This window comes from Balaenoptera acutorostrata, chromosome 16 (genome assembly GCF_949987535.1).
Source record: "Balaenoptera acutorostrata chromosome 16, mBalAcu1.1, whole genome shotgun sequence".
Lineage (NCBI taxonomy): Eukaryota > Metazoa > Chordata > Mammalia > Artiodactyla > Balaenopteridae > Balaenoptera > Balaenoptera acutorostrata.
In genome coordinates this window covers 12667614-12684370 of record NC_080079.1, presented here as the reverse complement: position 1 = coordinate 12684370, position 16757 = coordinate 12667614, and the positions used below count along the sequence as shown (strand labels likewise).

Genomic DNA, 16757 nt, shown 5'->3' with positions numbered 1-16757 from the left:
CCAACCCCAACAAAGCCATTTTAACCCCCCTGTTCATTGTTCCTTCATCTCCCCATTGAGCAAGCAGAAGAGAAAGCAAGGAAGACAGCTACGGTTCTGCAATACTGTTCTGAACCAGGAGAAAGAGCTTTGTTTGGCCTTCAAGGGCAAACGGAGGATATAACAAACCCTCTTTTCCTCTCCCCGGCCTCCTCCAAGCAAAGCACAAGACTCTCAACAAAGCCCACTTGGCATTTTACAAAGACACAGGACAAGGAAAGACAGCTGGACAAGAAGGCTGGTCTGGAAGCTTTGCCCCTTCTTGGCTTAGCATCAGCTTAGCTCTGGAAGAAGCTCTCCAGTCCGGCCTCGGGTGGACATCCTCGGAGACAAGCGGACATGGAGCTCCCCAAGGCCTGGCGCAGTGGCATCAGATGACCACGCTGACTGTCATGCTCTGGCCGCGCGGCGCGATCTTGCGGGGCCAGGTGAGCAACAGCTTGCGTAGCTCCTCGCGGAAGCTGTCGTGCAGCCAGGCGTAGATGAAGGGGTTGTAGCAGGCCGAGCTCATGGCGAGCCAGTGGCACAGCAGCTGCACTAACCCGAAGGCATAGGGGTCTATGGCGCGCGGGTCGAGATCCCGCAGCAGGTTGAAGACGTGCAGGGGCAGCCAGCAGACGGCGAACACCACCACCACCACCACCAGCAGGCAGAAGGTGCGGCGGCGGCGCGCGCGATCCCAGTCCGCTTGGCTCGGGGTCACGCAGCCCGGCACCACGCGGTTGCGGAGCTTCACCGACACCCGGACGTAAGACAGGAGGATGACCAGCAGGGGGAGCAGATAGGTGACGAGCAGCAGCCCCCAAGCGTAGAGCTGGCGTTGGCGCTCCTGGGACCCCCAGAACTCCTCGCAGAGGCGCACGCGGTGTGGCTTGAGCTCGACGTGGTAGGTGTGCAGGGCGGCCGGCAGCGCCAGCACCGCGGACAGCGCCCAGATGGCCAGCACCGCGTAGGCGCTGAGGCGCAGCGAGATGCGCCGGCGCAGAGGGTGCACCAGCACGACGTAGCGGTCTACCGCGATAGTGGTGAGCGTGAACACAGACACATAGACGGTGACGGGCTGCAAGAAGAAGACCAGGTGGCACAGGCCGCCGCCGAACACCCAGCCGCGTGGCTCGAAAGCGTAGGCCAGCGTGAGCGGCACGCAGGCGGTGCACATGAGCACATCCGACAAGGCCAGGTTACCGATCAGGAAGTTGGTCACGTTGTGCAGCCGACGCACCCGTGCGATCACCAGCACCAGCAGGCAGTTGCCCACCAGCCCCACGACCACCACGATGCTGTAGAGCAGCACAATCACCCCCTTCAGCTGATGCACCAGCTGCAGGCTCTGGAATGGCGTGATGGCCTGAGCGCCCGGACCAGCCGCCGACCCGTTGCCCACCAAGGCTTCGGAGCTCTGGTTGGCCGGCGTTGAAGCCGCCGGCAGCAGCCCAGAAAACAAGTCAGGGGCCCCGGGACCCTGAGTCGGCAATGAGGCCATGGCCACCTGTCCAAAGAGAATCAAAGTCCGTCACTTCCCATTCTCTCTCCGCCCCCTCCTACACCAGCTGCGCCCCCCAACACACACACACACACACTTCAGTGACCCAAATATTTCTCTGGAATGACTGGCCACAATAAATAACAACAAAATTTAAAGTGTCGTCACCCCTACCTCTGTAAAATTAAATCTATGAGTTAGATGTGCACAGGCTATTTAAATGCCTTCTACTCTATTTAGAGCCCTCGCAGTCCCCACAGGCCAGATCCAGGAGCACAGTCCTACCTGGTGACTGGGGCTTGGCGGATGGAAAAGCGCTCCGGGGAACGAGGGGGAGAATTCTAGCTGTCCCTAGAGGTTCTCCACCCAAGACGGCCGTGCAGGCTTCTCCGCTTCTCCGCGGAGCTGAAGAGATTCAAGCGTTCCCAGTGGGCTCGCGGCGCCTCCCCTCCGCCCCGCCCCCCACTCCATCGTGCCCTTGTACGGAAAATAGGGGCGGAGCACGCACCTCCCGACTCGGTGCTTAAGAGAACTAGAGGAGTGGATAGTGTGGGGAGAATAGAAACCGAAGAGGAAGGAGCGGCCGGAAACCTGGGCCGCAGGGGCGAGGGAGACCCTCTGCTGCGGCAGCTTGCTGCGCCCTGGGAGAGTCCCGCTCTGGAGGAGAGCGCAGTGGACTAGGGAGAGGACGGGCGTGAAGACCCGGGCTCTCGGCAGGACCTGGTGCTGTTTGAACAAAGAAGGCGCAGGGGAGGAAGTGGGTGGGAGTTGAGATCCACGACGGGATGCAGGGGAAAGATGAGGGACTCGCCCTCAAGCGCTGGATCCTGCGTGGAGTCCTGGCTTGCGCTAACAGAGTCGCACAGGGGCTTCTGTCAGGGATCTGAATCTTAGAGCTTGGAGCTCGCCGCAGGCTTTCGGGCGCCCGCGCTCCCCGGGACCCACTGAGCCCTCCCTCCGCCTAGACTGGCGACGCGATTCGAGAGTCGCGGGTCCGACCAAGCCCAAGAAAGTGTTCAGCACCACGGACAGCTCCCACGGCCCGGGCTGCGCCGCGCGTTGAGTGCCTGCCAGCGGACGATTAGGGAGTGCAGCCCGTCTCTGTGTCCTATGCATTTGGAGAAGGAACCTGGTCCCTGGCCTGGTTCAAAGAGCTGCCTCGCCGCCTGCTTCCTGGGTCGGAGCTGCAGACTTCAAGAGCTGTAGGGCGGAATGGAGGAAGATGGGCCGGGGTCTCTGGGGGTCGGAGGGTGGTGACTTGTTCTCCTGCTACGGGTCACCGCACATAATGCCAAGGACGCCGCTGTCTTTTATCTCCTTGGGTCAGAAAATGCAGCCTTCGTACCATTTACCTTAGACAGGCACACTTCAGTACCTGCTCCCTGCTACTCCCTTTTTCTCTCCCTCTTTCTGGGCTACCAAGCTCTAATCCGTATCTGCCTGACAATACCAGTAAGGAATGTCAGTTCTGAGACCCTACCCTCTCCTTCCTTAAATAAACACCCTTAGGCCGCCTCACCACACATGCACACACACACACACACAGATATGCAGAATTTCTACCAGGATAACAAACATCTGAAAAACTTAAAAGTTACATACAATCTTTAGTAGTATTAAGTCATCATTGAAATGTAAATTTAACCTGGACCAAGTTGGGGAAGGCAGGAAGGAGACTTTGTAGCCTCCCTCCTTTGAAGCTATCTCCTCCCTTCACATTTTCTTTCCTTTTCCCAGAGGATGGAGCTTCAGTGTGCCCTCTCTCATAAGCCCTTGTACTTTGTCTTCTGGCTGCAGATATTCCAGTTAGGCTGGAAAGAAGTAAAATGATTCTACTCTCCAAATTTAAGTGATTCACTCATACAGGGAGAAAAGTCAACATTGGAACAAAAGCAATCCAATATTATGCACCTGTATTTATTCTAAACCCACGTGTTCTGGGTTATAATCACTTTAGCTAAAGCAAGTATGATATTAAAAAAAAAAACCTCAAAATAAAATACAATCTGTGCCTGCCTAATCCCTTACCCAGTGATTTTTCTCATCATGTTCACCAACAGGGTTATATGTACCCAAGAGCAGAGGCACTCTTTTGCTTCAAAATATCTTTAACAGTGGCGCAGTGGTTAAGAATCCACCTGCCAATGCAGGGGTCACGGGTTCTTGCCCTGGGCCGGGAAGATCCCACATGCCACGGAGCAACTAAGCCTGTGTGCCACAACTACTGAGCCTGCGCTCTAGAGCCCGTGAGCCACAGCTACCGAGCCGGCGAGCTGCAACTACTGAAGCCCGCGCGCCTAGAGCCCGTGCTCTGCAACAAGAGAAGCCACCGCAATGAGAAGCCTGCACAGCGCAACGAAGAGTAGCCCCCGCTCGCTGCAACGAGAGAAAGCCTGCCCGCAGCAACGAAGACCCAACACAGCCAAAAATGAAATAAATAAATTTTTTTAAAAAAAGAATTCTTTAAGAAAAATATCTTTAGCAGAGGAAATTGTGGTAACATAGTTGAAAAGGATTCGGGATGTGCAGTTAGGCCTATAACTAGAGCCATCACTCTAGTCAATATCATTGATTATATAATATTAAAAATAGTAACAAGACAAACTTATCAACAACTAGAGGCCATGTAAATGTCAGTATTTGAAAGTTCAATATTGGGGTACCCTCCAGAGAAGAAAGTTGATCATTTGCCAAGCTCCTGATAAAATCTGGTAAGGGTTTCAATGTTTTGAGCTTTTGCAAGATGGAAAGAAAGTGAACATCTCAGAATAGAATAGCCCATTTTAGATCTCTATTCTCTCTGGTCCTCACTGGAGTTAAGGCTAGTGTCCCTCTCAGCTAGGACATCACAATTAAACCATACTAATGTTCAGACTTTCCTGTACTAAGAGTGCTCCAGAAACCTGAGAGATCATGAATAAACAAAAGACTTTTAGGACAAATGAAGGAAAGATAGTACTTCACATAGTAAATAGCAAACTACAGGACTGTATTACCTCCTCTACCCCCAAAGTCTTCAATAGCCCATCAAACAAAGACCAGAGCCTTTAGCATGGCATTTCCAATCCCATGCCCCCCATTCTGATCCTCCCTCTTTTTTTTTTTTTTTTGGTCTGTCTTCCCACCTCTGTCTCAATCCTTATATTCAGGCCACACTAGACTGTTGGACACAGACATGTCCTCACTATCCAACATCTCTCTTGGGGTTTATTCCCTTTCTCTAGAATACTGGTTGCTTCATCCCCACGCAACTTACATTCTTCACATCCTACGGGGCCCAACTCAAAGATTACCCTGTCTTCAAAGCCTTTTCCCTTTCATGATATTTCTGTCCTTTATTACATTCTACCTTTGAAATTCTGAAAGTGTTTCCTCCGGAGCCTCCACCAACCATGATGTAAACTCTTTACAGGCAAGAGCCAATGTCTTGAAGCATTTGTGTACCTACAACATGCCTGAACTCAGCAGATACCAAATAAATGTCCCTTTTGATTGAATGGATAAAAATAGCCCCCATTTATTGAGGGCATTTTACATGCCAGGCACTGTGCTAAGTACTTCACACACATTATCGCATTTGATCCCCTCAAAACTATTGTGTTGTTTTTGGCTGCGCCACAGGGCTTGTGGGATCTTAGCTCCCCAACCAGGGATTGAACCCAGGCCCTCGGCAGTCAAAGTGTGGAGTCCTAACCACTGGACTGCCAGGAAATTCCCCTCAAAACTATTATTATGCTTATTTTACAAATGAGGAAAGTGGTACTTCAAGGCTAAGTAACTAACCATAATGGCACAACTATTAAGCAGTGGGGCTGGAATCTCAACTTAGATTTGCCTGATTCTGCAAGCAAACACTCCACTACTGTACTTTACTGCCTCTGAATCCATGACAGATGCACTGAAAAATACAAGTAGGTTCTGATGGGGTTGAATAAATATAGGGAACCCCTCCCCCACAGTGGTTTATTACAGGAAGCTCTAACAAATTTGGTTACAACTCTACCTTTATTGTATTTAAGCTAAACAGATCTTTAGGAACTTCCCTGGTGGTGCAGTGATTAAGAATCCGCCTGCCAATGCAGGGGACATGGGTTCGAGCCCTGGTATGGGAAGATCCCACATGCAGGGGACATGGGTTCAAGCCCTGGTCCGGGAAGATCCCACATGCCGCAGAGCAACTAAGCCCATGCGCCACAACTACTGAGCCTGCGCTCTAGAGCCCGTGAGCCACAACTACTGAAGCCCGCGTGCCTAGAGCCTGTGCTCCGCAACAAGAGAATCCGCTGCAATGAGAAGCCCGTGCACTGAAACGAAGAACAGCCCCCGCTTGCCGTAACTAGAGAAAGCCCGGGCGCAGCAACAAAGACCCAACGCAGCCAAAAATAAAAATAAATAAATAAAATTTTAAAAATAAATAAATAAACAGATCTTTATGCCTCACCCAAATAAATGTCCCTTGCTTATAGCCCATGCAGGAGACAAAACCTTGGGCTGTATGAACTTCAGGAGGTGGTATTATGCTTTATGAGGACAATAGGCAACAGGACGTAGAGAACAGAAGACAGAGACAACAGAGGTAAAGACTGCAGTTAGGAGTCTGAGAAAACTGCTTAAGGGCTCTGAAGATTTTATGACAGCTAAGTGCATGCTGATACATGGTAATTAGCCCAAACTTATGAGAAACCACTAGAGGTCATATTTTTAATTACTAGGGAGGAGAGAGCAGTTTTTGAAACTTAAGTCCAGGCAATGACAGAATAGATGCTCCCCCAGACATGAGTTTTGTCTTCTAAGCCTGCCCTGTGTGTGTTGCAAAAGCCAGGCACCCCCTGGCTTCTCAGACTGAGCCAACTCAGTGTGGCAGGCTGGGCACCTACGGGAGAGGATAGCCAGTGACAGGCAGTGTGAGAATGGACACGGCATCACAAACAAACACGAAGAAAACCCCATATGCTTCCCTTAGACGACTTTGGGAAAATGCTTTATTTCATCTCATACTCCAGACATACTAATTATTGCTTCCAGCTCTGTCACACACACACTACTTGTTTTTTAACTCTTCAATTCAGCTTTGCCCAAACACAGAGTGGAGGCTTCAATGCTATTATTCTGACCAGAAATCATCTTTCTTTGGTTGGACTTTTCTTCTCACCCCATCAAAAATCAAAAGGGAGGGAATTCCCTGGTGGTCCAGTGGTTAAGACTCCACCCTTCCACTGCAGGGGCGCCGGGTTCAATCCCTGGTTGGGGAAATAAGATCCCGCATGCCACGCTGCGCTGCCAAAAAAAAAAAAACTCAGAAGGGAGCCGCAAATGGCCTCGTGTTCTCTAACCCAGAGTCATCTCTGAAGTAGCATGCAGGGCATACATCTTGCATGTCTCATTTTAATCTGGGCCCCATTGTGGGCCCCCACTCTTGGGCCTGGATACCTAGGCAACCTCTGGGCTTTCTCTAGTCAACCTTGTGTGAAAGCTCTTGACCACGCTCTTAGCTCTGGAAGGGTGAGAAGGCACAGAAACTTACTAGAGAGAAAACTTACTATTAGATGATCTCACCACACACACGTGGAGTTCAGAGGATTGGGTAAGGCAGCCCTTTATTTTTCTCACTCGTCACCTGTCAGGCCATACTTATTTCGGGCAGACTTTGGACGGGTCCCAGGGAATCACTAGATGCCAGTGGTGATCCTTGCTGGCAAGGTCTCAGAGTAGAACATCTACAAGTCAACTACACTTTCCTTTTACAGTGTAGATTCCTGCTAATTACATAATTTTATAACCAGACTAACAAAGTCTTGTCTTTTCTCTACCTTCACCGATCCAGAAGTTAGGCTATCTCCCCAGGAAAGGAGTGGGTAACCCCCAGAGTAACATGAGGAGTTGGGGTGTGGTAGGAAACTTCCCTGCCACGTGAGAAAAGGGAATGATAAAACCTGCTAATTCAACAGCTGTTTGTGATTCATCTATATGTGACAAGTCCTGGACAAGGTGCATTGAGTGAAAGATGAGTGAGTATGACACACTCCCTGCCCTCAAAGAGCTCACAGTCTAGGGCAGAATTTTCTAGAAACAGAGTCAGCTAGCAGAAGGAACTATGAAAATAATCTCAGGGTGCTGCTACTCTAAAAAACCCAATGTTAAAACTGAAAAGCCCTGTGGCTTTAGTAAATTAGCTATCTCTGGGAGTCTTGATTTCCAATTCTTTTCAGATTTACATATTTCATTAGAGCTGTTTCTCTAATTTCTTTTTCCTTTTTTTTTTTTCATAATGGTTTATACATGAATTACCCACTCAGCTAGAAATAAGGAAATAATACATTGAGTTAGCAGTCAGGGTATTAAGAATAAAGAGGTGCACACAAGCACTCTATATTGATGGGCACATTTGCATCAATCCTGGCTGGTCTATTCCTACACCCATCTCTGGACAAGTTTCTTCAGTATCCAAACACTTAATGAAATAAACACAAAAGATGTTTTCAAACACAAAGCTCCCCACCTCCAACACACATTGAAAAGGTGATCAATATGCTAAAATAAAACATAAAAGTATTCTCTAAGCCAATCTTCTGTCACAGCAAACCAAATGTTAATCTGCTTGCTCTTGGCTGGAGTGGGGCAGGTGCCCTCAATCCTTCCTGTTCTCTTTTAACCTCTTCTAGGCCCAGAATGTGAAGCCTTCCAGTTCCCTCAGGGAAGAGCTGCCTTACGTGGTCTCGCTCTGCCCGGTCTTTTCCCTGCTCCCACAAGTTCTAAAGCCCCGCACCTAGAGCCTGGAAAGAAAGGAGGACCTTCAGTCTTTGGTTCTAGACTGAATAGGCACAACGTTACTAGATGAAAGGAGACTTTTTAAAGGACTCTAGGTTTTAAAGAACTTCACCACTGATAAACCTCGTGCATCAGTTAGAGCTCTTCCTTGCAAACAACAGAACCCACTCTGGCTGGTTTAAGTAGAAGAGAATGGCAGCTCACCCCTGTAACTGCCGAGAGGACTGCGGGATCAGCCTCAAGACCCAGCTTCCAAAACCATCCTTGATGAAGAAATCTCCACCCCACATGCAAAGTTGCTGCCACTGCTGTCGCCTCCACCAATGCCATTTTGCATCAGGAACTCCATCTTGCAGCCATCACTGTTCCCCAAAGCCAGGCACCTCTGCAGCCACTGTGTCCCAACAAAATGGGGCCCCCATTTCCTTAGGTGTCCTCAGGTCCCGCATTTCTTTTTTTTTTTTTTTTAATATTTATTTATTTATTTGGCTGCCCCGGGTCTTAGTTGCAGCATGTGGGATCCTCGTTTCAGCATGCGGGATCTTTTAGTTGAGGCATGCGGGCTCCAGTTCCCCGACCAGGGATTGCTTCCCCTGCACTGGGAGCACAGAGTCTTAGCCACTGGACCATGAGGGAGGTCCAGGTCCCTCATTTCTAAATGAAAGTTTCACTCAGGTGTATCTGAGGGGCAGAGCCTGGATCTCATACCTTAGTTCTAATTGCAAAATATGCTGGGGGGGCTTCCCTCGTGGCACAGTGGTTGAGAATCTGCCTGTTAATGCAGGGGACACAGGTTCGAGCCCTGGTCTGGGAAGATCCCACATGCCGCAAAGCAGCTGGGCCCGTGAGCCACAATTACTGAGCCTGCGCGTCTGGAGCCTGTGCTCCGCAACAGGAGAGGCTGCAATAGTGAGAGGCCCGCGCACCGCGATGAAGAGTGGCCCCCACTTGCCACAACTAGAGAAAGCCCTCGCACAGAAACGAAGACCCAACACAGCCAAAAATAAATAAATAAATAAATAAATAAATAAATAAAATTAAAAAAAAAAATATGCTGGGAATTTGGGTTCTGACTTCCACTTTGATGGAAGATGATAAGGAATTTCTCCAAACAAGAGCAGATGACAACCAGCCATGAGTTATAACAAATATTCACTCTACCCTATTATCAGTCTTCAACACCAATTTTAAAGACCAAAAGCTATGAGGAGATCCATATGCTCTCTTAATTTGCTACCCTGCTTCTCCATCATTTTGAATGAAAATGTCAGATAAAGACATGAGAGAATTAAGGATGTAAAAGTATTATGTATATTTTAGAGCATGTTAATTTAGTTTACCCTAATATATGTAATAACTGTGCCCCACTTTATGAGAAAAACTCCCCCCAGAAAACAGCTTCCAAAGATATAAGAAATGTAGCAACACCTTATACCAGGGTTTCTCACGCTCGGCACTAGTGACATTTTGGACAGGATAAATCCTGTGTCGTGGGAGGCTGTCCTTTACATTATGAGATGTTTAGCAGCATCCCAGGCCTCTTCCCTCTAGATGCCAGTTGTACACACACCTAGTTGCAACAACCAAAAACGTTTCTAGCATTACCAAATATCCCCTGGGGTGGGGATAGGAGACAAAATCACCCCTGGTTGCGAAGCAGTGCCCTACACCAATACAGCACTTTTAAAATTCCCAAAGTACTCTGGCTTGGGAGTGCTACTAGCCTTCGTAGTTGGCTCTCTTCAGACAGCAAGACCGCAGAGTTGTGTTTCAAAAACATTGAATTTTCTCAGATTGTCCTCTTACTGCTTCTTAAAATAGCAACAGGGCAAATGGAGAAAGATGATGTTTAAGACAAAAAGAAATCCCTACGATAAGCACAAGTTGATTGCCAATAGGAGGACAGAAATGGTCTCAAAGACCAAATAAGGAAAAGCATACAGCTCTCGGGCTTGTGTAACGGCGCTGCCTTGTCCTAATCCCAGAAGAATCCCAGTTTTGGAAAATATAAGAAATTCATAATAATGCCCATCTCTGAAGAACGTTGAGAAGATCCAATACGTGTGAACAAACTGGCACACAGCTGGCTCACAGTGATGGGGGCTACTTTGGGGGAACCCTTTGTCCTGCCTTATGTCACCACCTCTTGTCAAGAGGTTTCTGGCGTGCAATTCCAACTCTTTCACTTGAATGTTACTTTGGAAGATAGTCTTTGTAATGAGAAGAATTTGCTAGTTTTTAGTCTAAAGGCTTTCCTTCATTTCATCCTTGTTTACCAGGCATGCAAAGCCCAGGGTGAGATATTGCAAGAGGAATCAGAGACCCCAAGAAAAGGAAAACATTGTCTAGAATTTTGCAGTCTAGTAAGAGAGAAGTCTACAAAAATCACTATGCTGTATGATCATGATAAATGCTACTACCACCACCTGCTGTGAAAGGGGGACATGAATGCTCACTGGGAAATTTACTAATTGCTTTAGTAAATTAGAACTGTGTTTACCCTTATAGATCATATTTATTTTAATGCACAAGAGTCTTCAAAGTGTTCACAACATTTGTTACTCAACCATATCAACATTGCACAGGTTGCTTAAACCTGTCCCCCTTCTTATGTTTATGTCAAACATACACAACAACTTAGGGCCCATTATGAAGGTTAAGTGTTCAGGTGGCAGGAAATGAACAAGAAGTGAGTGTTCACTATGTCTTTCTAATTATCAAAATGTTCTTCAGGCTGAAGCTTTGTGTCAGGAATCCATCCCCCTTCTTTCCCCAGCCGCCGCTCAGCATCATCTCTTCCCAGGGGAGGTGCTCCCAGTGATCCCTGCATCCCTAGCAGGCCCTGGTGTGGAGCCCTGGGTGAGGCTGCTCATGGCACAGCTCCTTCCTCCTCCCTCTGATCGTGTATGTCTTTGAAATGTATGTCTTTAACAATATCCCAAGAGGTCCATGACGGATGCTGCCGGGGCTGCCTATTTTTGATGTGATTATCCAGGGCTGGGGGGAGGTCCAGGCTGGCTGAGTTGCTGGACCTGAACTCTCTGAGACATTCTAGGGCAGCTGTAGTACCTGCCCTTGACTTATCTAGGGTCTCTTGCCACAGGCAGTCTCACTGCAACCATCCCTGGACTTCACTGAATTCCTGAAGATCCAGGACACAGTCAGGCCACCTTCTTTAGTGACACTCTGTACAAAAACCCCCTTAAAAGACATAAGGCTTGGCCAACCTGCCCAAGTCAGGATCTCAGCCCATTTTATTTTTCAACTTTTGATTGGACTCTTACCAATAGCCAGATATTAGCAACATGGATGGCATACCTAATCCTAGTCTATTAGAAGTAGAAAATATATACAAGTGCATTGATAGATAGATAGATAAATGATAGATAGATAGATAGATAGATGGATAAACATGGAGACCAAAACAAAACACTTGAAAGCCATTTCTATTACATTCTTTTCCTAAGGCAGGGACAAGACAATTTGCTTTCCCATTTTGATTCCTATCCCATTTCATTATTGACTAGAAATGGCTTTTATGGATGGTAAAAATCATCTCGCATCTGCATTGTGCCATTTAGCGGTGAAGGGCTCTTTGTGGTCACATTTACATGGAAACCATGACCTTACAGAAGCCCCTCATTCGGGTTTCCATTAATATATGTCTCCTGACAAAACACAGTGATGAGCCTAACTGCCGTCCACCTCCGAATTATTACGTACACATATCAAAGTTCATTCTGGTGTTGCTATCTAACGTGATGGCCCCTTCTTGTTTTTTTTTTTAGACAAAGCACAGAACTGCTATGGTCCTCGCAGTGTTTTTCAAGTGCATTGTTCATGTGTGCTCGCCCGCGCGCACACACACACACAGCTTTTAGGGATGGCAGTCTAGCAGTTAGAATGTCTAGGATGGGTGTACCTTCCCTGTGTTTTATCTTAGCAAGTGGGTCCTTGTCACCAGGGAAACAGCCCTGGCTTTCATCTGTGAGGACATCATGAGCAGTGTCTCAGCAAAGGTGGAAGAACAGAAATGTATTATTCTCCTCCCAAAGACTACCTTCATCAGAATCAACTCTGGCCCTTATTAAAAATGCAGATTGCGGGAATTCCCTGGTGGTCCAGTGGTTAGGACTCAGCACTTTCACTGCCTTGGGCCAGGGTTTGACCCCTGGTCGGGGAACTAAGATCCCGCAAGCCCAGAGGCAGGGCCAAAAAACAAAAACAAACAAAAAATGCAGATTGATGGACCAAAAGACAGACCCATTAAATCAGAATTGTTGATGGTGAGACCTGGGAAAAAGAAGCTATCACAAGTACTGCGGGTTCTTCTGATGCACACTCAATTGTGAGAACCACTGCCCTACAATCTGCCATTAGTAATCCTGGCTCCCTACTTCCCCAAACTTGATGAAGCAGCTGCCAAATGCAGCCTGGCTTTCTGCCACAGAAGCCCAACAGTGGATTTCAGCCCTCACACTCTCCTTATATGACAGATACTGGAAGACAATTGTATTGTACTAGCTCGGTGGTTTCTCTATATCACATCTTTTTCAAGTTACTTTTAATGACATAAGTAGCATCTGAACACATTCCCCTGTTTAACAGACATAAAACAGAGAAGCCTAAAATCCCACTCTCTCCCTCAGAGGTTATACCTGTCCTTTCTCTGTGCATTTACATGCATATATCTGAACCCGGAGAAAAGTACTGATGGACATTTAGGTGGTTTGCCACTTTTTGTTATTACAAACCTCACTATAATAAAGATAATAAAGATGTTCCAGATGTTGGTCAAAGAGTACAAACTTCCAGCTATAAGATGAATAAATTCTGGGTGTCTGATGTACAGCATGGTGATTATAGTTAATAATACTGCATTATATACTTGACAGTCAATAAGAGGCTAAATCTTAAATTTGTTCTCACCACAAAAAAGAAAGGGTAATTATGTGACGTGATGGAGGCGTTAGCTAACACTATAGTGGTAATCATTTTGCGATATAGAAGTATATCAAATCAACTAGTTGTGCACCTTAAACTTACACAAGGCTATATGTCAGTTATATCTCAATGACGCTGGAAAAAAGATTCCATATACTTATATTTGGGTTGAGAATAAGGCACCTTGTCAGTGATGATGTTTTCTAGCTGACCAACATATTCTTATAGTGCTCTATATTCATTATTTTGCAAAAACTCGAGATTCAAATTCAGAGAAATTAAAGTAAAATAAAATAAAATAAACATGTTCCCATATGCCTTCCTAGAGAGATTTCTCCAAGGGGCCATTCAGCAAAGGGAAATTTATAAGTCACAAGATATGACCCAACTCAAACTTATCAGCACTGCAGGGGACTCTCTTTTGCTTCATGAATTGTAACAGCTTATTAACTACAGCATGAGTTCTTATAATGGCCAGGTGAGGGTGGAAAGGAAATGCAGCATTTTTCATGGATGTTGGGAAAACCCCCAAACACCCCAACCTGGTTTTTCCTGCATGTTCCCCTTCCTACAGCCCATGGCCAACCAGGGCCTCACGATGGCTGCTGGGAAGGACAAATTCTCCTGGGGCGGGGGCATGGTTGGGGGAACATTGGCTCAGCCGGCAGGAGCTGTGTAAAGTGCACGCATTGGCCTAAGTAAGGTACTGCTTTCCACTTGGTTCTGGGCTCAGCAGAGGGACCTCTATTTTAATATGTTGTTGAAATGAGGCACCCGTGGGGTACATCACTGAAGCTCATAACCCTGTGACGAATAAAATGTCTGAGGCCAAAATCTCAGCCAGTGGACCCCTGGACCGGGTGGAGTCCTGGTGGATGGACCAGGTGGAGGGACCATCACCAGCCAGGATTTTGTAGGAGTGAGCTGGGATGAGGAGGAGCAGACAGCTTGAAGAGATATAAGAGGAAAGCCTTATGTTCCTGGACCCACGAATCAGGACACTGGGTGCAAATTCCCGCACTGAAAATAACTACCGGAGTCACCCAGAGCAAGCCCTACCCAACTCGGGATCTCCGTGTCCTCATCGGTAAAGCAGGTTGGAGAAGGAGAACTAGACAATCCCAAAGGTCTCCACAAGTTCTGATAGTCCAGGAGCCCAAGTCTGTGGTCCTGAGAGAGTCATGTCAACTATCTACACACCTGGATGCCATCACTCACTTGTCTGCACACACCTGGATGACATTATCTGTCCACACATCTGGATGACACCACTTGTCCCTGGTTCCTCCTTAATGAAAGATGGTCTACCTTCTAGCCAATGCACCTGGACATCCTTTTACAGCTTCACTTTAGTTTTCCTCTCCACACACTGGCCTTCTTACAAATCTAGGAAATAACCTTAGGCCCTTGGAGTCGAACTTCCCTGAGGGAAGATTCTCTGAAGAAAATAATTTAGTCCATGTGTACCCCTCACAACATTTCAGCTCTCAAGACATAAGCAGCATGAGGAAAGTCAACCTGTGTAATTGCTGCAGGCTTCAGAGTTTAGGAAGTTGCGTTTTGTTTGATTCTCATGATTCACCAGATCCAATCAAAAGAATTACGTATTCATTCTCACTCTTCATGCGTTTTCTGGTCGTGTGAAGGCTCTGCCGGTTACGATCATGCTTTTGCATGCAAGATTTTTTAACAATCGTAATAGTCCATCTACTGTTCTCCCAGCTACTTCCCTTTCATATCACAAATTTCAAAAACACACTTAAGGGATATGCTGGGCTTTTTTCCCTTAAATCAAACCCACAAAATTAAACATAGTTGGAGAGGTCCCTGAGATATTTCCTATGCAAGTCTCCTCATTACCAAAAAACAGAAAACACACAGGACACAAGGCAATAAGATGTTTTCCTAGAAACTGTCCTGCCATAAATCAAATGCTCAAGCAGCTGACAATCCTGGGAAAACATTAGGACTTGAGACCTTCTTGCTTTCATTTCTTTGTTTTATTTTTTTCAGTTCTATTTACTGATCTGTCAGACATGGATTTAACTATTTTGGAGGCTTTGCTACTCAAAAGTGTGGTCCATGCACCAGCAGTGGCAGCCTCACTTGCGATTTGTTAGAATTAGAATCTCAGGCCCCACCCCAGACCTCCCGAATCGGAATTGCATTTTAACAAGGTCCCAGGTGATCGGTGTGCACGTTTCAGTTTGAGAAGCACTGTGCTAGAAGCTTCTCCATCTTGCCTTCACAGTTGGGTTCTCAGAATCATATCCCTCATTCTGCATCTGAGCAGATACACCAGTACCATTTAGGAAAACCCCTCTATGTAGCTCAGGCCAATAATCAGGCCCTGAAAAGACCGGAACTGTTTAGAGTTTCCCCTGACTTTGTCCTGGTCTTTTGAACGGAAATGTCTCACCCGCTGCAGAGCCCACACAGCATTTTGTGCCTCACTGCTGAAAGCACCATGTCCCTGGGTCACCGGCTCCACTCAACCAAGCTCTGGTACCGCAAAAGCCATCCAGGGCACCCAGGTGCTTCCCAATGAGCCCAGGAAAAAAGACAAACATGGAATTCAGGGTAAAAGGGGTTTTTACAGGTGAGGAGACTGAGGACAGGCCAAGGTTGCCCAGCCACTCAGTAGCACAGCGAGGCCATGCCCCAGCTCTCTGGAACTCACACTCAGTGCTTTTTCCTCCGGGTGGAGGGAGTTCTCGTGACACTAATGACCACCTGAAAGAGGAACCAATTCATCTGGTTTTCCAGAACTTTCTGATCTGTCTCTTCATTCAAAATTGAAAACCACGCTGGCTGTGCAGACACAGTAATAAAAATAGAGAAAATGAGCTGTGCTCAGAGGCCAAGTTTGTTCACTCCCAACTCACCGCCTTTGCCTGGGCTGTGCCCTGCTCCGTCCCCCGCCCCATCCCATAAGTAAGGGCATCCTCAACCATGTTTATCTTCTAAAATCCTGTTTATTTTATAAAACCAAGAAAAAATGGACCACTTTTCCCCATTTCAAGCCCACACTGACCTCTTCCTCTTCCCAACTCCTGCAGCTCCAGCTGCCCCACCAGTTCTGGGTCCCGCTCTCGCTTGCACGCGCTGCTTTCTCCTTCCCCCGGGTTTCATTTGTTGGGCTGATTGCCCCCGTGAGACCAGCCAGGGACGATGATTCATCCTTCCGCTCCCCACGGCATGTGGTAGGTTCTGGTTAAGTTACATGCAGACGAAGGAGACTGACAACTTCCCAAATCAGCTGAAGCAGCGTGAACAGGAGCAGACCGGTAAGACACGATGTTGGTTCCAGCCAGTGGGGATGAGACAAGAAAAAAAGTTCTGCCTGGAGATAGAGTGAGACAGGATCTTGTCTGCTTTATAAATTTGACCTTTGCCTTTTTTCCTTCGATTCCTCGAAGGCAGAGCATTGACTTTACAGGAGAAAGAATGGATTTGTACAAGGTCTGTTCACCTTCCTTTTTTTTTTTTTCACTGAAAATGGCCTTTGAGCTGAAACACACTA

At 47.3% G+C, this 16757-nt stretch overlaps 1 protein-coding gene across 1 annotated transcript; it reads right to left on the bottom strand.

Annotated features, from left to right (window-relative positions):
• Nucleotides 1-409: 409 nt before the first annotated feature.
• Nucleotides 410-16346, bottom strand: PRLHR (prolactin releasing hormone receptor). The gene is made up of 2 exons (XM_007173172.2): nucleotides 16269-16346; nucleotides 410-1528 (listed from the first exon to the last, which is right to left on the bottom strand). Exon 2 carries the CDS (start codon nucleotides 1520-1522, stop codon nucleotides 410-412), a length of 1113 nt encoding a protein of 370 aa, XP_007173234.1. The 5' UTR covers nucleotides 1523-1528; nucleotides 16269-16346.
• Nucleotides 16347-16757: the final 411 nt, after the last annotated feature.

Excerpts from the sequence above, each read along its gene's own strand:
- PRLHR (XM_007173172.2), bottom strand. The coding sequence starts at position 1,522 with ATGGCCTCATTGCCGACTCAGGGTCCCGGGGCCCCTGACTTGTTTTCT.